This window comes from Strix aluco, chromosome 4, assembly GCF_031877795.1.
Source record: "Strix aluco isolate bStrAlu1 chromosome 4, bStrAlu1.hap1, whole genome shotgun sequence".
NCBI lineage: Eukaryota > Metazoa > Chordata > Aves > Strigiformes > Strigidae > Strix > Strix aluco.
In genome coordinates this window covers 69,873,731-69,894,174 of record NC_133934.1, presented here as the reverse complement: position 1 = coordinate 69,894,174, position 20,444 = coordinate 69,873,731, and the positions used below count along the sequence as shown (strand labels likewise).

The 20,444-nt window shown below is 39.5% G+C and overlaps 1 protein-coding gene across 3 annotated transcripts in view; it reads left to right on the top strand.

Moving 5' to 3' along the window:
* The first annotated feature begins 2,461 nt into the window (after nt 1–2,461).
* The window catches only part of SEC24D (SEC24 homolog D, COPII coat complex component), a 58,125-nt gene continuing 40,142 nt past the window's right edge, over nt 2,462–20,444 (top strand). Inside the window, exons 1-7 of one of the 3 annotated variants that reach the window (XM_074823555.1) lie at nt 2,462–2,591; nt 7,608–7,802; nt 9,783–9,909; nt 12,213–12,361; nt 14,447–14,728; nt 15,510–15,631; nt 19,215–19,326. In XM_074823555.1, the coding sequence (XP_074679656.1) occupies nt 7,652–7,802; nt 9,783–9,909; nt 12,213–12,361; nt 14,447–14,728; nt 15,510–15,631; nt 19,215–19,326 (943 nt within the window). In that variant the 5' untranslated portion in view covers nt 2,462–2,591; nt 7,608–7,651. Of the gene's footprint in view, nt 2,592–4,175; nt 4,250–7,607; nt 7,803–9,782; nt 9,910–12,212; nt 12,362–14,446; nt 14,729–15,509; nt 15,632–19,214; nt 19,327–20,444 lie in introns of those variants that run through there. The other 2 variants (XM_074823556.1, XM_074823554.1) reach the window with 2 other exon arrangements.

Sequence of the window (20,444 nt, the reverse complement as noted above, 5' to 3'; positions counted from 1 at the left end):
GGGGTGATGCACTCCCAGTCCTTCCTCTCCTCTGCAGGGTATAACAAAATTCAGCCATTTCTAGGGTGGAACAATGCAGCTGTTCAAAAGCTACCAGCAACTGTACAAGTGCAACAAAATCGCCCAGTTCACAGCAGGGAATAGAGAGTAATATTTGGTCTAAATGAATTTGCAGATGGATTCAGACAGACAGAATATAAGTTTATGAATTGTTACACTCCTTCTCATCTAAAAATATTTGGGAATCTAATGAGCACAAAGTGTCAGGACCAGTTTGTGTACGGTATGCTGAAAGCAGCCTGAGAGGTCGAACAGCCTTTACCATCACTCTGGAGCGGGAGGTCCATACTTAGCAGGAGGGAAAAGGGAGACTCACTTGCATGATCTGTGTGCTCAGCAATCCCTAATTGCATCCCAGTTGCCCCTCTGCCTGGCCAGGCCCCATTTTGGTTCTGGGTACTCTGACTCACCACCTCCTCAATTAGTGTCTGATCTGGCAAAAGAACCAAAATGGTGAGGAATTAATTCTTGCTTTATTGTGGCCCCATGCCTGGGCTGAAATAGGACTAGGTGATAGTGGGTAGTCACTATAGGAAGTATCTATTAACACCGGTTACTTAAGAGAAACTATATATAGCAATGAATGTATGCCCAGGATTTTAACATTACTGTATTATTTTCCCTGAATAACAGCAGCTACATGAGTCTAATATTCTGAAAATCCTTTGTTCTCTGTGTTTTCATTTTATATAGGGTGGTGTTTAAAGAGTGTACTCCAATAACATTTTCTAATTGTCATTGAGATTCTTTAATCAAAAGATCAGTATTCACTTCTGTTGTGCCCTTATTTATGTTTCTATTGTGCTTAGTTTTTTATATTAGTAATGTAACTGAGTCACAACACTGATGTATTTCTTCTTACAGTAGTTGTCAGTTTCCTGAAATACTACATCTTTCCTTTTTCTTCATGTGGCATTTTTTTAATCTGACCTCATGGTCACACTGTATGGGGTTATTTTTCAGAAAAACATAATCCCTTCAAGATTTGATTGCTTCTTTTTTACCAAAGTCTTTGCTTTCATTTTAAACAAATACAACCTTTGTAAATATTAATTTCCATTTTGCTTGTAAAGTGCTTTACACTAAGCCATAAACTGTTTTCCATAGATCTTAACTATACAGTAGACAAAACATTAAAGAAGATTTTAGTGATTATATGTAAACAAGACAAAAAGAAAGTAATCTTTTTATGTAAACAGCTTTTAGGACTCTTCTGATGTTGTTCAGAAGCAAACCTGTTGCTTTGTCTGCAGGACATACAAATGAAATTAAAAGCAGAAAAACAGTTTCAACAAAAATAGCCTTTTAAACTGTAGAATCTTTGGGGTTTTATGAACTATTCCTTGTGATGAAATAGACTTTTCTTTAAAGAACATACCTAATGTTTTCCACATCCTACCCTAGAGAATGGTTTAGAATGTATTGTGATTTTTTAAAAAATCATATCGCACTGAACTGCAGATACTTCTCTTGTCACAGCTAAGTGTTAACACAATCAATGTTAACTGCTAAAAAGCTGTACTGTAACTATCATCGTGAGAAATACGTGCCCGTAGCTCAAATGCATCACAGTGTTGTTCTGATTCTCCCTGGCAGCTTGTGCTAAGGTTGTATTTTAAGGACATCCTCTAAATGAAAAGGTTAGGTTAGGATTTAGGTTTCCCGGAACCACACATCGACTTAATGCAATGTGCTACGAGATAGAGACATGGAGTCCTGCACAGTTTGTCCCTGAGGGGCTTTTATAGAGCTCCAGTAGTAACTTCAGGGAACAGATCAATCCCAAGTGATTAATTAAAAAAAAAAAAATTAATATTGGTCTCTGAAAGACTTGAGTTAGCCTTCGACAGAGCCTGTATTGGTTTTGTATCCAATAATCTCCCAAGCTGATGGATGGCTATGTGGTTTTTTTTGTTTCAGAATAGAAAAAAATTCCAGTCAGAACTTTAAAAGTGAAATTTTAGAGGCAGGGGATTTGCTATTTTTTAATATAGATGAAAAAGCATGTAGATGTAGACAAATTCTTCTATTTATTTTAACCTACAAAATCTTCATTTTTGATAATGATAGAGGAGAAACCAGTCCGATTCTCAGATTTTCTGATACAGTTTAATTAAAATGAGTTAATTAAAATGAAGTGACAATCCTTCATAGCAATCCTGCATTCTCATTTTTATGAAATTACTTTCCAGACCAGGAATGCACTTAAATCTTTAATGATGTTTCCACATTTCTGAAACTGAAAACTTTATATTACTTTTAATGTTATAGGTGGAAACTGTAGATATATGCTACTTGCAGCTTGAAAACATCTGGACAGTGACATGCTGGGTGCCTTTTGTCTCAAGTGTTCCAGGCTAAAGGACAACGGAAGCAAAGCTGCATCCTCAAAAAGGGGCATCCTGAACCATTCCCAGAGCGGGCCTGAAACAGGGGAAGAACTGACAATGCCAGAGCTTCTCCTTGCTATCTTCTGCTGATCTCATCTTTCAGTTTCACTAGAGCTGATTTCAGGCAGGAGAAATCTGATAGTAAGTATTCAGTGGCCAAGTAAGTGCACGGTTCTTCAGTGCTGAATTATCCACAGCTGCTTACTGTTAATAGCCATGAGCTAGACACAACACGACTGGTGGGACAGTGACCCGCCTGTCTCCACAACAAAATAGGGAATGTCCAAACTTAAAGCCGTTATTTTCCTCAGCGGCATGGTATTTCAAAAGAATTTTGCATAACTGACGGTAATTGTATGTGTCCATAAAACCAGCAAAAGAGATAGGGACAACGGGTGAAACTACAGCACGGCAGTGATGAAAGGCATTGTTTTGCATCCTGCTTATGAAAGAGTCACTGATACTCTGCAGCCAAAACCACATGCAATTTAACTGATGCTTGTCACCTCATGGTCTAAATTTTCCATTCTGATTAGACAGTTGTGAGAGATTTGAAGGGTTTTAGATTTTCACTGACATACCCAACAGTATTGGTTCCGATAACAGGTAGAAAACCAGCTTCTGTTATTTGGTGGTGAATCCAGCTCTGGATAGCATTAAGAATGAACACAAGTCAAGGCTTGTTCTTGCCCAGTTTGCATTGCTTGATGAGGCTTCTTGTGAGTCTTTCATGTAAAGGATGCCCCTGTGTTCCTTCATTTTGACATCTGTTTCAAAGGCACTGGGATTTTTTTTTCAGATTTATTTTGTATAATGATGAATGCTTTTGACAATCTTGCCTGAGGTAGCCATTACTGAGATTTAGCATCATGTAAAACTGTTCACTGCTTTATTAAGGTCGGAGAAGAAATACTCAAAGGATATGAAAGCCTATGAAGCCTGAATTCCAGATGCAGATGAGTTATGGAGCTGTCTCTGAGTGATGACTTTTTTCTTGTTGCTAATCCTCTACCAACACATCTTTTCTCATGTTACTCCCATGTTTCTACTTTGTTAATTAGAAAAACATTGACACTATCCTGTAACCACAGTAGTATTTTTAAATGTACTTGAACAGTAACTAAAGCCAGCGTATGCAAACAGGTAAAGTACCTGTATCATATTTCACTCTAGATATTCAAGTGGCATAATTTTACATATATACATAGCCACGGATAAAACTGTGTTTTTAAAGCACATGTGAGAAAAAGTATCCTATGTGTTTAGGACATTTCTATGCTTACAGAGGAATTTGACCCCTAATATAGAAGAAGAAATGGACTGATGATGTTATAAGCTGCATATCCTGTGCGTATCGGTTTCTCGACGATGTAATCCAGCTGCTCCGTCTCTTTCTCTCTGGGACGCCTCTTCAGCCGCGCAGTCGCTGCTGCCAGCCCTTTCCCGTGCCGAACACCCCTTCCCGGCCCGGCCACAGCGGCAACGCGGCTCTTCCCGGTCGCCTCACGTTGCCATGGCGGCGGCTGCACGGCGGTGGCTTTCCTGCGGGGCCGCGGACCGCCTCTCGCCGCCGATGCTGGCCCCGGGCCGCCCCCGCCGGCCCCTCCCAGCCGCCGCCGGCCCCGAGGCGGGCACGGCCTCACTGCCCGCAGTGCGCAGGCGCCGCCGGCGGGGCGGGGCGGGGCGCGCTCGCGGCCGGCCGGGGGGGGACGGGGCGGGCGGTGTCGCGCGGGCAGGCTCAGACGTGGCACTCGGGTGAGGCGTGAGTGTCCCCGAGCGGAGGCGCGCGCGGCCCCCAGGTAACGGCCCTAACGGCCCCCCGGGCTCTCGCGGGCCGGTGCCGCAGCCTGAGGGGGCAGCGCGGGGGGCTGGGGCGCTGCCGCCGGGGGTCGTGGCGGAGGCAGCCGGAGGGGCGGGGGGGAAGCGCCGGGGCTCCGGGCGACCCGCGGCGGCAGGAGGGGGGGGGGCTGGCCCCTGCCTGCGCGGGGAGCCCCCTGCGCGCCGGGCCGGGGGACCGGCGTGTCCCGCGCCGAGCGGGGTGGTCCCAGACCTGTTGTCATGCTGTACTGACTTAAAATTCTTAGTTAACGGGGGTAGAAATGTTAACTGTTTGAAGGTTTTGCATTGAATTGACGTTAATTTAAGCTTATGCTCCCGTAGCTTATTCCAAAATGTGCTATTAAAAAACCATACCAAATGTGATGTGTGTAGCTATATTCCATTCTGTGTGCGTGTGTGTAGATACAGGCACACACCCCAAAGATTATTTGCCAGATGGAGATTGCAGTATGCCTTGGGGAGGGACAGCACCTCTTCCTAGCTGATACATTACCAAGCACAGTGTCTGTGAAGAAATATAAAGTTAATAGTTCTCCTTCAGTTAGCCAAGAATGTGATCCTCTGCTTTTGATTCTGTTGTCCTACTTCTGATTGCACATAGCGGAGTTCTACATCTTCACAGAGATAATCAGTGCAGTAGAGCATTGCATAGGTACAGTGATCCTCTGGAAAAAAAAAAAAAAGGGTGACAACCTATTGAGTAATAGCAGTAATTGAAATCATGGAGAAGTGCTCGTGTTAGGACTGTTCCTCAGGTTATGGGGTGTAAGGTAAACTGGTGTTAAGAGAGACCAGGAGAAAAAAGTTTTTATATCCGTCTGTGTAGTGACACTTGTAGTAAACAAACCCAGGAAAAGATCTGGGTTTAGCAAATCCTCTGATCTTTCTCATGCAACTGCCGGAGTGATTCTGTATGTCTCTTGTTAGAACCTGATCTCTAAAACCTTAGAGTTTCTATTGAAATTTTGGGTGATGTCGCCAAACTGTTTTCATCATGTGTTGGTATATATACATATCTTGAGAAGGGATTGAATATACTCAGTGTTAAATAGAATTTGGAACTGGGTTCAATAAACTTATATTATTTTCTTGTGGTTTGAGTTCCTGTCTCTCTTCAGCACTACCTCTCTGTGTTTATACTGTCTGTGGGAAGTTTGACGTGGCAAGATTTTTTTTGTGTGTGAGTAAGCTGTGGAGGAAGTTGTTTCCCCTGGATGCTGTCGCAGCTAAAGGTGTTAGCTGTTGCAGCTGCCTCAAAGTGAAAATCTCCTCCCTTATATAGATATAAAATAAATCTGTGTCTGTGCCAGTGTGTAGGTAATAGAGTGCTGACTTACTGTCTTTTGAAGCAACTGAAGCTCACACTGCCACGTCTTTTCTGATGGGGGCAGGGGAGGGAGAATGTACAGCTGGCAGCATGAAGCCTCTGTTTAAACATTTATTCTTCTCTCTGTGTTTACCTTGTTAACTAAGAAATAGAAGACAACTCCCTGAGATTAGCTATCTGAGGCAGTTTAATACTGCAACTGAGAAATCTTATGCTACATTGAGGAGCGTGGTTTAGAGGGTTGCAGGGGCGATGTATGAGGAGGGCTAGGCCCTGTACTTAGCTCAAAGTGATTTCTAGCCTGATGTGGAAGATTAATAAAGCTGTTGCATTTGGGGTTTTTTTCAGAAATGTAGGTTTAATGTGTGAAGCCTAGAGATGGGTTTTCTGATAGAGATAGTTTTTCTCTACTGACATGTGCCAGGGCAGCATGAATTTGTCTGTTGTGTGCTTGGAGCTGCGTGTAATTTTGAGGTGCCTTTGTGTGTGTTTCTGGAGCTCAGTTCCTGATGTACTTTCATGCAGTTTGCATACTCAAAGATGACTACATGGCTCAAGCCTAAGAATGTGAAGTATAGGTGGTTGGGAAAGCTATTTCAAAGGAACATTTAACATCTAAAAAGCTAGTTTATATCACGTATCTTTAGTTCTTTGGAGATGCCCGACCTGTGTACTTGGGACTCTATAGGAGTAAGTGCTCATTCAGGTTTTGGATCCTCAGCATTTCTCAAAACAGTCTTAATTTGGGCACCAGGAAACTGAGTGAAATATTGGTTTTGTTAAATTCAATATGAAGTCAAAAAATTGTCTCTTACATGGAAAAGAGAAAGCTAGCTATCAAGGCTGCAAAGTGTACAACTTCAATAGCTTTTCAAATCCCTTGGTGGCGAGGGCATTATATCTGACAACTAGTCTTATGAAATACAATCATCTGGTTTAGTAATGCAGAATACTGCAGATTTTCTAGTTCTAAAAATGATTGCAATTATCAGGTTACTCTTTCCTGAAAGTTTCCTAAAAGTTTCTTTTATTCTGCTTAACAAAATCTGACTTCAAGAAAGAAATTACATGGCTTGTGAATGCTCTCATCATTAGAAGACTTTTTCTGAATTGCTTTTAATCAAATTCTGGTTTTGGGGTTTTTTTGTTTTTTCTTTCTTTAACAACAACAGAATCAAGATGTGAAAGCTTAGGGGAAAGATGCCTGGTAATAGCAAGGACAACATATGGTACTGTTGAGGCCATGCTACCCTCAGAAAACAGCTTCTCATTTGTGGAATACCTTGTGCTCAATTTCGTCACACTGTGGAGTGCCATAGTAAAAAGGCTGCTCAGGCCTGGGCCACTAATGCAAAAGACAGCTGGAAACAGGATCTCTCTCTATCCTGTACTTTATTCTCTGTTTCACCAGCACCAGAATCAAGGAATCTTCCCTTACTTGCTTGGAATGGGGCTGATGTAGGTGGTTTGATGGAAAGCTGATGCCATGTTCCATACCTTCTCTAAAAAGAGGTTTGCTAGGACAGGAGAAGGATTTGCTAGAGGAGTTTCATGCTCTGGTCTCTCTGCCTTTCCTGATTTTTCAGCGTGTTCACTGGGATATCTGGTATTTGGGAAGCGGGACTCACAGTGTATTTTTTGGGTGTAGTCGAAGTCTAGGTTTTACCAGTAAAGAGAACAGTTTGAGAATTTCCTTTTGAGTTTTTCTTCCACCTGCACATCCATTACTTTCAGTTTTTCTCTCCATGTGCCTGAGAGAGGTAAATCCCATTCAGATAAATTCAGTGATTTGTTTAAATTCATGAAGTGTGTAGTAGTGCTGAGAAAACTAACCAGCCAAACAAGCAAGCAAAACCACTATTTTCCCCTGACTTCCAGGTCCTTTTTTGCCCTCAAATGTGTCTTTTGTCTTTTTTGGAAACATAGTTCACAGCCTTTTAAAATGGATAAAGAGTGAAGAGTAGTAGCAGGTGTGACTTTCTCTTTTGCAGATTCTTAAAGAGGACCTGATACTTGGAATGAGAATATTGCCATCATGAGTCAACAAGGTTATGTTGCAGCTCCTCCATATTCCCAGTCCCAGCCAGGAATAGGAGGATTTTCTGCAGGTTTTGGACCATCTAATTCTTCACTTCATTATGGGCATTATGGGGACCCTAACTCCTCATACTCAGCACCTCAGCCAGGTATGAATTCGGCTTTAAATGTGTTTTCGGAGTCTACTTTTCTGTGAAGGCATTTTGCATCTCTTTTTCTTATTTGAGTCAGCACAAAATGCTCAGTTTTGCACTGTTGCTGCAACAGGGTCCTGCACTAGCTTTGTCTGTGTTATTGTTGATGCTCAGACGTTGATGTAATATGTGTGGTAGTGGGTATCTGACCTCTGTGTGTGAATTCCATCGTCCAGGAAGCAATAAGCACCAGTGCTTAATGCCACATTATGAGTAATACCTAATACGGACAAACACAGAAGGGATCATTTTTGGGAATAGAGAAATGTTTCTCAACTCACATGTGTTAGTAGCAAGCAAGCTCTCAGAAGCGGGTTTTATTCTTCACAATAGGACCTTCATCCTACTGAATTCTTGAGCATAAACTTGCCTATAAATATGAGCTGGTGTTCTACTAAGCTTGCTTACTGGGTGATGTATTTGGATAGTGCATGGTAAGTAGAGCCCATCTGCTTTCTAACCACTCAGGAGACAATTTCTATGAGGAAGGGCACCTTGGGTACAAGCAAATTACAGGCAAAGGGGATATTTGCTTTATTTCTACTGGCATAGTCGTGCTACAGATAATGTAATTGACAAACATGGCTGTCTGTCTCTGCTTTTCATTAATTTTAACTTACTGATATGTGGCTTCAGATCTTTCAAGAAGTGTAATATACGAGTACATGGTGGCTGAAGCTTAAAAAAAAAATCATTTGAGAACACAGAATTTAAGTCCATTTTGCTGTATGTTATGCTGGTCTAATTTCAGTAAAGTCGAAGTGGGCATGCAAGACTAGTGAATTGGGGTGGTGGAAAATATCCAAAGAGTAAGGTTTCCTCTTCCCTCTGTAAGTGTACACATATACATAGCCCAGACAGGGAGGCAGGAAGAGGGACCATCTCAGTATTTTGCCTGATGTTACAGGGGAAAATTAGTTAAAATAAAGATGTCTGAAATATTCTGTAAGGCATCTAAAAAAAATGTTTCTGTCAAAATTTTTAATAATGTTCAGATTATGATAAGTCACATTAAATTTAGTATTTGACATGGTGAAGCAGGGTAATGACAGAACTAAGTATCCAAGTATATTGAGTTTTTTTAAATACTCTGTGTTGTCCTTGATTTTTGTGTCATCATGAAAACAGGAAAAAGAAGTTTTGCCCAGTTTCTCTAAAACTTCTTATGAAAGATAGCAGGAATTGTGTTACCTTAATCCAATGATGAATATAGTCAAAAGATAGAACTATTTCTGGTAAATGGCTTATAAGAATACGTGGCAAAAATACCAGTTTTGGTATCAAACATTTTCACTGTTAGAGTAGTTTAAAGGAAAATAATTCAAGAAATACAAGTTGAAAAGCTGTTTATTCAGTACTGCTGTTTATATAAATTATAGTCTTTCCACAGTCACTGTGCTAGATCTGAATGAAGAACCATTTTTAGCATAGGTTTACAGGTTCTACAAATGGAGGCTTTTTTTTTTAAAAAAAAAAAAAAAAAAGAAAGTTGTTCCAAGTTTTCCTTCTGGCTGTGATCTCCAAAATCAAAGGGACCTCTTGCTTCTACCTGTAAAGATAACTGGGTGACAGGGAATTATCAGTATCCCAAATTGAATTGCCAGGTCTGTTTGTTCATTCTTGCTTCTTTATTAGTGTCCCTCTTAGGTTCTTTTGCTGGAAAGTTACCAGCTACTATTTGCTTCCTTTTTACTATCTGTTCTTTTTTCATATCTGCTTCTATAGCTGACCAGAAATCTGTCCTTTTTTATGGAATCACAGAATAGCTGAGATTGGAAGGGACCTCTGGAGGGTGTCTGGTCCAACCCCTCTGCTCAAGCAGGGTCGCCTAGAGCTGGTATTTTTATTTCTAGAGCAGGGCCATACACTCATATATCTTTGCAATCTAGTGCTTTCTTACAGAGTTTTTACATAAAAGTACTTCTTCTTTTGCAGGTGTGTCAAAATCAACTGTGCCTTTTGGATCATCAACACCTGTTGGGCCTCCACCACCTGGTACACATCAATTCAGCCAGACCAACTTCCAGAATGGGCCCAGTACACCAGGGCAACAGCCACATAGGTGACTTTCAAGAATTAATACATGAGATCTAAGCTATTTGACCTCTGTTATCTCTCTTTGGCTGCTTTGCTGACATTTTAGTATGGCATCCCTTTTATCTTCAGCAGTTCTCACTTATTCCAGTTCTGAACTGGATCTTCTAGTTTGATTCCCTGTGTTAAATTGCCAGATCATACAGTGTGATCTGTAATCTCATTAAATTCCATTTTACAGCAAGTCAGGTCTTTATCATGCATTGTCTGTTTTATTTTTAATTATTCTTTCTTCTTGATCTTAGATCCATTGCTTCAAAGCAACAGTAAGGAAAGCTGGGAAGGGACTCTGTATTAGGGGGTGTAGAGATAGGATGAGGGGTAACGGTTTTAAACTGAAAGAGGGTAGATTTAGATTAGATACAAGGAAGAAATTCTTTCCTGTGAGGGTGGTGAGACACTGGCACAGGTTTCCCAGAGAAGCTGTGGCTGCCCCCTCCCTGGCAGTGTTCCAGGCCAGGTTGGACGGGGCTTTGAGCAACCTGGTCTAGTGGAAGGTGTCCCTGCCTGTGGCGGGGGGGTTGGAACTAGATGATCTTTAAAGTCCCTTCCCACCCAAACCGTTCTATGATAATTGCTGTTTGGTAAAGTAGTTGCTTTTTTTTTCTTCACTTGCTGATGTCTTAATTCTCCTTTGTCATGAGGTACCAAGAAGTTGTTATTTAAAAATGAACATTTGCCAGTGAGTTTTGACTAGAAACTGGTGCATGTCTCTATGCCTCCCACCCCCCTGCCTTGCTAGGATGTCTTTGCTTCATTGTTGTGGGAGCACAGCTGAGGCTCCGTAGGGTACTTTAAAGATATTTTATACTGTAGTTTTGTTATACTCTCTCAGATGAATGACTGCTACTCTTTTGCTTAGGTTTGAGATAAAATCTTCATAGTCAATCTGAAGTGCTGTTGTCCTGCCTCCAGAGCTCACAGGAAGAAGTGAAGGAGACAGGAGTGGGGAAGGGAACAAATAGGGACAGGTGAAAGCCAAAAAAGAAATGTTGGAAAAATGATAGTACGAGGGGATAGCCAAGCTTTATTACATAGTGGTTATATAACAGGTAGTTATAAGTGGCTAAATATGCTTAGCTCTTTTATTTAATTCTGTCAAATGTTAATTATTTTGCTCACCTCCCAGGAGTGGTGAACTTAGTTTGTGTACATATAGTTTTAGTGAACTTGACATCCTTTAATAAAGTCTTAATCTGCACTTTTTAGTTGTTGTATAGTTATTTGCGTTCAAATAAAGCCATGTATATGTTTTATTAGGCATCAAAATAGGGAAGGCTGTTTGTTGGCTGTGTGTTATCACTAAAGGAGGACCCAAAGAGACTGATGATCAGTTGTAAAAGACAGTGTACTAATGTGTAGGGAGAAGTGGTTGTTGTCCTGAAGTTGAAAAAACAAGGTGAGCAGAGTCAAGTTGACATGACCAACCCAGCAAAATACTGATTCTCTTTCCTAGCTTCCAGTCATTGCCCTGAGAGCTACACATCTACTGTTTTTCACCTGGTCATGTTTTATTCCCAAATTGCTAAGACCTGCTATTCTAGGCCAGGAAATTTCCACATCAAAATTTCAAGGAAATTGAATTCCACTTCTCTTGAAATAGCTAGGCCCCTTCTCAGTTTTAGGAGTGGTCATAGGAAAATCAGTGTATATCTCCTCTGGGAGATCTTATATTTCCAGAGTGAGATAGTCTGGTAGATAGTATCTTTATAAGCCACATGTGTGTTACCTCTTTCTTTTCTGTAGTTCTTTTTCATGCATTTATGTTTTTCCATATCTGATAATCATGAAGCAGTTTTTCCCTACCTGCATCTTCTTTTTTCCTCTACTACAGGGAACTCCTTAACAATTTCTCACTTCATTTTCTTCTCTTCACAGATTTTCCTCCTAATCTTCTTCACGCATCCCTGGTAGGGAATCTTCCTTTATAAGCATGGAAAGGGAATGGAGTGATGCAATATGTTCAGAAGCTTGTGTTTCTCATTATCACCACTCTCTTTGCCATGGCATACTCACTCTTCTTTATTTCTAACAAGTATGCAAACAAACATATACTGTCTTTTTTATTTTTAAACCAGTGTGCAGTCTTTGTGCTTCATGACTATTTTAATACAAATAAACATTTTCTGAGCAGAATGTGAGCAAACTCTTCTAAGAGTTTGGCTGTCCTAATTAATTCTTTCAGCACCACCCTTGAGAAGGTATGAGATCTTCTAGAATTACGATTGGTTGATGTAATTTTTTGCGTAACTGCACTAATTCTTCCTTTAGGTTTCAAGGCCCTCCACCTCCAAGCAATACAGGATCTTCCTATCCTCCCTACAGTCATCAGTCACAACCAGCCTACCCAAATACTGCATCCACTTCATCTACAACACAACTTGCTAACCAGCTCAACAGCATGCAGATAAATAGCTATGGTAATCAGTTTTGTCTCATCTGATTGACTTTTTCTTGGTTAAAGCTATTAAGACTTTAGAAACTTATAGAATTTATTGAACTTATTGAACAACTTATTGAACTTATTCTATATAAACAGAAAATTAAATCTTTGATCACTATCATTTGCTCAAGTTCTTAGATTTTTTTTTTTAATCTCATCCTATTCCTTAAATCAATATTCTTGGGTTGATGCTGAACTGATGTTTGATGAACCTTCCATAAAAGTCATATATCAGTCATTTCCCAAATTACTTGGCGACCCTGTCAGTAACAGCCAATGCATGAGCAATAATATGGAGACAGGATTTCATTTTTCTCAGCTTTTTAGAGTTTCTCTCTGTTTTGAAGTTATCTGATTCTTTTTTGTCCAAATCTTACAGTTTAGTTTTTCATCTAAATTGGTTTGCATTTATTTTCAGGTTCAAACATCTCAAACCTAAACCATGAGGTGAAGTTGTGATCATGTGATTCTTCCATGTAAATTAGTTTCCACCACTAATTTTCTGTTTGGTTGTATCTGCTTTTCCTGACTACTTCCTGGTGAAATTTACCATTTCATTTAAAAGGACTGGAATTTAGTTAGCCTCTTGTTTTGCTGAGGCCAGTGTGTTTAGGGGGATGAATTTTTTAAATAAGGATCACTTCGGTAGTTCATATCTTTGTAAGATATGTGTAAAGGTGAACTTTTCAGTTCAGGCTGCGCTGATACTATATCACTGTTTGTACCCTGGCTTTACGAGTTGCTGATTTGACTTGAATGAAACCTGCATAACTACCATGGGTCTGACCCTCTGTTTGTACAACTGCTTGTGAAAACTTACACCACCTCCACCTTAGAAAAATTAATTTAGACTCAAATTCAACCTTGATGTACTGAGCTGCAAGTGCACAATTAACAGACCTTTTTATCCAGGATGAAGTGTGGCCCAAGCACCTCTAGAGCACTTCATATATAGGAACTTATTATTGAAAACAAAATATTTTTTTTATTCCTGCATTCATTATATGACTTTCAGCAATAATTATGTAAAATATAATGATCTTGCATATCATGTCATATCACTGGAAGTTTGAGATACCCTTCAGACCACTGAAGACATAGATTCTTTACGATTCTGCCTCTGTGTTGGGTTTTGTTCTTCTGATTTTTCCTTAACTGTAACTCTAAGTTGGTGCAACTTGACAGAGTGCTGAAATTCACAGCTTGTAAAGCTACTGGAGTGATGTTTGTTTGTACCAGCTGAGAACCTGGGCTTGTGTTTTGCATGTGAAATTTTTTTTTTAGTCTGGCAGAAGATGCATTTCAATACTTGTGTATTAGCACATTGGTCCTTTTTCTCCAAACCTAATTTTCATTATTTTTTTAGCTTTCCTGAAAATTATTTTTCTGTAGGTCTTTGGAGAGAAATTTTACTAAAAAATCTAGGTTTTGTAAAGTAATAAGTATCTACAGATTGTAAGTCTAAAAAAAACACCCTGTTTCCAGTATGCTCTTAATTCTAATTGGAATCTGGATCTTATAAACAGCAAACTATTCCTCATCACTGTGTACAAAATAATTCCCACATGTTTCATCTTTTAGAATCAAAATCAGAAGATGGTTGTAAACCAGATGAAATGAGTGGATTTATCTCCCATCAAACCTGTCGTGGTGAAATGCAAATAGCAGATTAACAAAAACATGCCACTTAAGAGAAATTTATTATTAAGCAAAAAGAATGTTGTTTCACATTATGAAATCAAATATTATTTGAAAAGCAAATAGTGATTTTTGTGTATTCTAATCAAGAATTGTCAAAGGCTGGCTTCCTTCTTTCTTTCCCCATCCAGCCCAGCTGCGGGGTTTTATTGAAAGTAGAGCCAAAAGAAATAAATGTCTGAATCAGTTCAAACTTAAACTATGAGGTCAGATTTGTTATGTGAACAGACATTCAGAATCCCCATAATGCAGCATTGTCAGTATGGGATACAATATTGTCTATATGTTGTAAGTGTATTGAGCAAAAAAAGAACACCTTCCACACAGAGTTAGTAGGTTATTGTTTTTGACTCGGCTGATGTAGTTTCTTGCTCAGGTCCTGGCACTGCTCCGAGCTCTTGCATGTCTTCTGGGCATCCAGCATCTCTTCAGGGTCCACAACTGCTGCCACCAACCCAGCAGCAAATGGCGTTACCACCTGGATCACAGGGTCCTCCACCTGCAAATAATGTTAATGGTCTTTGTGCTCAACCATCATTGCCTCCTATGGCCAGACAAGATGGGATCCCTGGACCTGTCCCCCCAAATCCTAACTTGCAGCAGCTTCCAGGGCAGCCTCCTGGACCTGGATATCATCCTCAGCAAGGTGAGGGAAGATGCTTATTATGTAATTGAAAACAAAACATGCGTGGAGAATCACTGGTGGAACTGCAGCTATTCATGGTTGATCTTCTGACTTGGAAAAACAAAAAGTCTAATCCTCTCTTTGTAGAATGGAAAGATTCGCATTGTCAGTCCATACGTTCAAGGCAGGCTGTGCTTTTGCTTGAAAGTTTAGCACTCTGTTGAGACTGTAACGAGAAAAATGAGGTTAATTTAGATCAGGAACAGAATTATTTGGTTAGTAATGGGTAAAGGCACAACATACTACAGAAAGGAGTTTTTCTTATACTCTAAATGTATCAGTTGCTCTCTGTCTTACAGTACTGTCTGTCATAAGCAGCTTTCAGAAATGTTTTACTATAGCAATAACGAATTGTAACTGAATACAATTATTTCACTTGACATAGGTCAGTAAAACAGTTATTCTGACAACAAAAAAGCCAGCTAACTGATCAGTTTGCACTGATGTTAGGGGAGAGATTCTCAGTAATGTAGTGGCCTGGTTTGAGTAGCTGTGGTAATCCCTACTAACTATTCTACTTGACATATACCTGAAGACTTTGGAGCCAAAGTTGTCATACCTGGTCTTATGTTTACCTTTAAAATGAAGACAATATGAGCCAAAGTAATCAATTTCTTTTACTTGCTATAAACAGAGGGAAGGAGAAGTTGCATTTAGCTGAGTAAGAATGAATTGTATGGCAAAAGTTGATGTTAAAGGCAACTTACATACTTTAAATGAACTGTCATTTGTAACTCTGCAGCAAACTATGGTCCTCAGATGGCAGGATCTCAACTGTCTTATCCTGGTGCTTTTCCTGGGGGTCCAGCACAGCTCCCAGGTCCACAGCAGAAGAAGCTTGATCCTGACTCTATTCCAAGCCCAGTAAGTAATGTGGCACTAATTTTTTATAAAAATAAATTTCTGCTGCACTTAAGATAAAGGAATGACAATGCTAATACTGTATTTATTTTAGTTGGTGGGGGTTTTTTGTAATATAAAATTGCACTTACATGGCTTGGTTCACAAGATATGTTCCAATTTTTGCAGTTTCTTAATTACATGCAAGTTTGTACTCTGTGCTGTCAGTTTTGGATAAATTAGTGCATAATGTTAGTTTTTGTACTGAAGAGGCTTTATAACTTTATCTAACATGGGACATACCCATGACTCCAAATACTTTAATAGCAATTCTTAACAGGATTCTTAGTATGACAGTGAGTGGTACGAAAGGATTACTTGCATTCACTGGAGCTAATCACCTTTCCTTTCCACTCCGAAAAGTTTGAAGGCTTAAACTTAGTAACAGATAGACACCAGAAGTAGGATTTGTGCAGGATACAGGTATGTGAACTCTAAAACTGCAATCCTGGAAATGCTGAGAAGTCCCATGCTCAAAAGCCACCTCACTTTGATTTTAGGAGTTTCCCAGGCCGCTAGAATTATTTGCCTGAGCATCCTTCCAGTTGCTGCAGCCTCATAAAGATTTCAGTAGCTTGGAATATATTTAATGCTTAAGCTTTATACAGGTTGAAGAGGCTCAGCTGTTGAAGCACACCCAAACATGCACTGGTGGGACAGTGTCTCCTCTTAGAATGGTGTTAGAGGAAGAGAAAACAAAGTTGTGGTTGTGTCCATCTTTCTTAAATAAAGTAGTCTAACTGTTACCCAAAGGAATAGCTAGTCAGATGCAGGCTGCGTTTAATCTCTTTATTGAGAACAGCTAATTGAAGTAGAGGGAGAAAATGTGCTGAACTCATGGGGGAAAACACATTCTGATGCACACACTTATACTGGTTCTGGCAATTGTCCAGAATGGTCAAAAGGTCCTTGGAGAGTTGGGATTCTTGAAGCAGATTGTGTCCTGCAGCTTTGACCTAGAACTTTCTACTTAAAAAAAAAAAAATGTATTAACCACCACACTGTAAGGTAGTCTGGGTGAAGGAATCTTCCACTTCTCTGCTGAGGCAGTATTGCTGTATAGGAAAGAATTTGCATTCCACTGAGATGAGGGAAAAGCATTTGTGTAAAAGCCTGACACTGTCTAGTAGGGGGGCAGCCCTGCTTCCTTGAATTGGGGTATTCTTTTGTTCTTCTGGAAGAGATTATTTCTTTTATCCAGTGATGATTTTGATGCAGAATTTTGGAAAAATGTTTGTTGATAATCACTTAGAGGTTAATGTAACAACGGCAATTGCCTCTATTAAAGGCAATTTTCAAGTTAAGTAACTGAAAATCATTGTGTGTTTAAAAAAAAAAAAAAAAAAACCACAAAAAAACCTAAAGTGAGTGTCTGTATAATTAACAAATGCCCTTAATAGGTCAATCATTCCTAGTGTTTCAGTGTGGTGCTTTTTACATAAGAAAGATAAAATGGTCTTGTCTAATGTAAAAGAAAAAAAAAAAAAGGGGGGGGGAGGAGAAAAGGAGGTCTGACATGAAAGCATGGACTGATGTCTTGTTTCAATTACACATGTAGAGTAAACAGCCTTGACTATGACAGTTGATGTTAAAGTAGGTTAAAAGGTTTGTTTAAGCAGCACAGAGAGGATCAAAAAGGACATGTTTAAAAGAAACATGCTCTGGGTCAATGTCTGTAAAGGGCAAAAAGCTAATTTAGAATGGGGAATAAGTATGACCATGTGTATTTCTCTTGTTATATTTACATTATATAATTACAGTAGTGTTGCCAGATAAATTTACTTCTTATCTGTAGCCATTGTTGATTTATATTTTTCTTACATATGTTAGATGTTGATATGTGCTCTGACAACATCTGTGATAACGAGCATCTGGGCTTTGTCAACAATTATTTCCAAGAACAATGATATATTTAGGTCAGTTAACTGCAGAATACCATGGTACATTGATCCTTTGCAGAGCTAAGTCTGAAAGTGGTTTGCTTTCTTCAGCCAGTGGACCTTTTTAGAGCAAAACCTTTTTCCTTGCATTGCAAGAGTTAGCAATGAGTATACAAGCCAAGGAGGCAGGGAAAAGTAATCAAGCAGAAGATATAACAAGCTCTCTGAGGAATGTATTGTATATTTAAATTGCAATACAAAAACTTTATTGGGGGTAAAAAAGTTACAGGCCCCAGCTTACTTCCAGTGTGTTAGGAAATACCTCTTGGACAATGATCAATAGACTCTATGTGACTAATTTTGTTTTTTTTTCTCTGTTTGCTTTTCAACAGAGGCTTCTGAACTTCCCTAGCTGCTATTAGAAATTCATGTCCAGTGTAAAGATATAATTCCATGGGATACCAGCAGCAGTGGCAAAGCCAGTTTCAGAAATTCCCTGTCTTATTCCTCTTGCCTCTCACAGCTGTTTGGCTACACCCTAAACCAGATTGCTGAAGAGACAGCTGTTTTGGGGGAAGAGGAGGAATAATGGTACCATCTCAGTGATCTGGTTTATGGTGTGGAACAAAATACAGCTTTATATAACTTCAGTTGTATCCTGAAAAGTATCAAAATTAAACAGGGGTGAGGGACTGTGCAGAAGTCACAGGGGAGGAAGGGTATGGGAAAGGAATTTGTTCAGTAGTAAAACCAGCTTCATGAGTGTTTCATGACATTGCGTTGTAAATTGCTATAAACGAGGCTTCAACCAGAGTAAATCTACATGATCAGACTGCCCCATTTTAATAAAAATTTCTGTGATTGCTCTCCTTTACTTTCTTTCTAGGAGGAAGCTCACAACATGGTAGTCTGACCTAGAGAATGAAAACCCTGAGCTCCAGTGTTGAAACACTACCTAATGGCCAGCAAGGCTTTTCTCAGGAGTTTAAATTGCTGCTTTCTAAATGGCAGTGCTGAAATATAGCTCAGCTAGGAAGGTGATCTACTATATAGATTATTATTTATTTCTTAACCACCGTGTGCATGGACCCTAGTCAGGAGGAATGAGAGCTAACCCCTCCCATCGTTGCAGTCTGATCAATTACCCATACATTCATTTTTGAAGAACAGCAGCTGGCACAACTATGGTCATACAAAAGATAACCTGGTGTATATGGCATCTGAGTAAGGTGATGCAACCTTGCACTTCAGTTTGATCTGGGAGAATGGAAGGCTGGATTCAGTAACAAAGACTTATTTACACCATTAGTCTTCTCGATTTGCTGGCTAGCCTCTCTTGTAAAGGTCTGTCCTTCCAGCAGTCTATATACTTACTCTAAATAACTCATTTGTTCACTGTATATAGGTCTGATCCACCCCAACGTGTAGTGCTACCCCTGAGTTCCAACAGGCGACTGCAGCTGTAAATGAGTTACACCGCTCATCTGTATGTGTAGTTTTCTAGCTGTTACGTGTCCCAGAAGCCTGTACTGTGATAGGTTTCTAGTACCTCTGTGTTAGACAATGTTGATAGTGTTACTTAGTGTAGATGTTAGCATAACTGTTTATGAATGTAACTGAATGCATGGCTTACCTTTCTCATACTGTTCTTGCTTCTTATTCATCAGATTCAAGTCATTGAAAATGATAAGGCTTCTAGGGGAGGGCAGATCTATGCTACAAACACAAGAGGACAGGTTCCTCCTCTTGTCACCACAGACTGTGTAATCCAAGACCAAGGTAACTGTCCTTGTTACTGATTTGGGAGTCTTTCTAGGTGAAATCGAATATAATTTTAAAAAAAGACTGAATTCTCAAATTTCTCATCTGAAAATTGTGCTTCTTACTCTAAATTGAACATGAAATGGGAAGCTCCCTTCAAAGAAAAAAAAAAAAAAGGAGGGGGTAAGTGGGAGTTGAATTCTTACACCTCTGGTTAACACCTCCTCTATCCTTCCTGACCTGTGTAATAATATGAATAGTGAGACAACTTTTCTTTTTAACTTAAAATTTTTCAAGGTTTTACATTTCAAGTTGAAAATCCTTTTTGAATTCTTCTGAAATTTTAAAAGATGAACATTAGAAGAAGCAATGAGACTAGCACTGTTATGCTTTAAGATACAAATTTTTGAAAATTCTGTTCAAGTGATAGGGCCAGTGTACAAGATGTCTAGTTGAATTAATTTTTTCCTTCTGCCAGTGTATCTGCTTTTGCCTCTGCCTAGAGCCTGGAAGAACAATGTTCCATGTGTTGCTCTTGACAGCAGACTTGATATTTTAATAGATATTAAACTGATGGTATCATTTAGTCCAGCATTAATTTATCAGTGCTTGGATAAACTGTGTAAAATGTACAAGCACATCAACATTCTTTGGCATTATCTGAGAATGGGGTAATACAGTTCTGATGAACAAAGAAACGCCTTTAAAAAACTGAGCAGAGCTGCAGCTTGATGATTTAAAGAGGAGCATAAGGAAGCTGATTTCCTGAACTCCTGTTGCCTTTTAGTGCTCTTGTCTGCAGTGCACAGAACAGTTTCTAATTGAGGGAACTGAGCTATATGTGCTACAAAAAGTGGTCTGATGATTTTAGCACACTATATTTTGCAAGATAAATGAGCATGGTGATGTTCACACAGGTACGGCATTTTCTGAATCAGAGCTAGCTCATTAGAGCAGTCTTAACAATAGGTATTAGTCTGCAGCATTTCTTTATATACAGTGTTGGCATTTCCACTGGGGATTTCATCCATATTATTTTCTTTTAAGATCTTAGATATGATGCGTTTCAAACTAATCTCTATTGAGATTCCTATTGTGAATAATTGTGGATTTTGTTCTTGATGTGTTTAAATCTC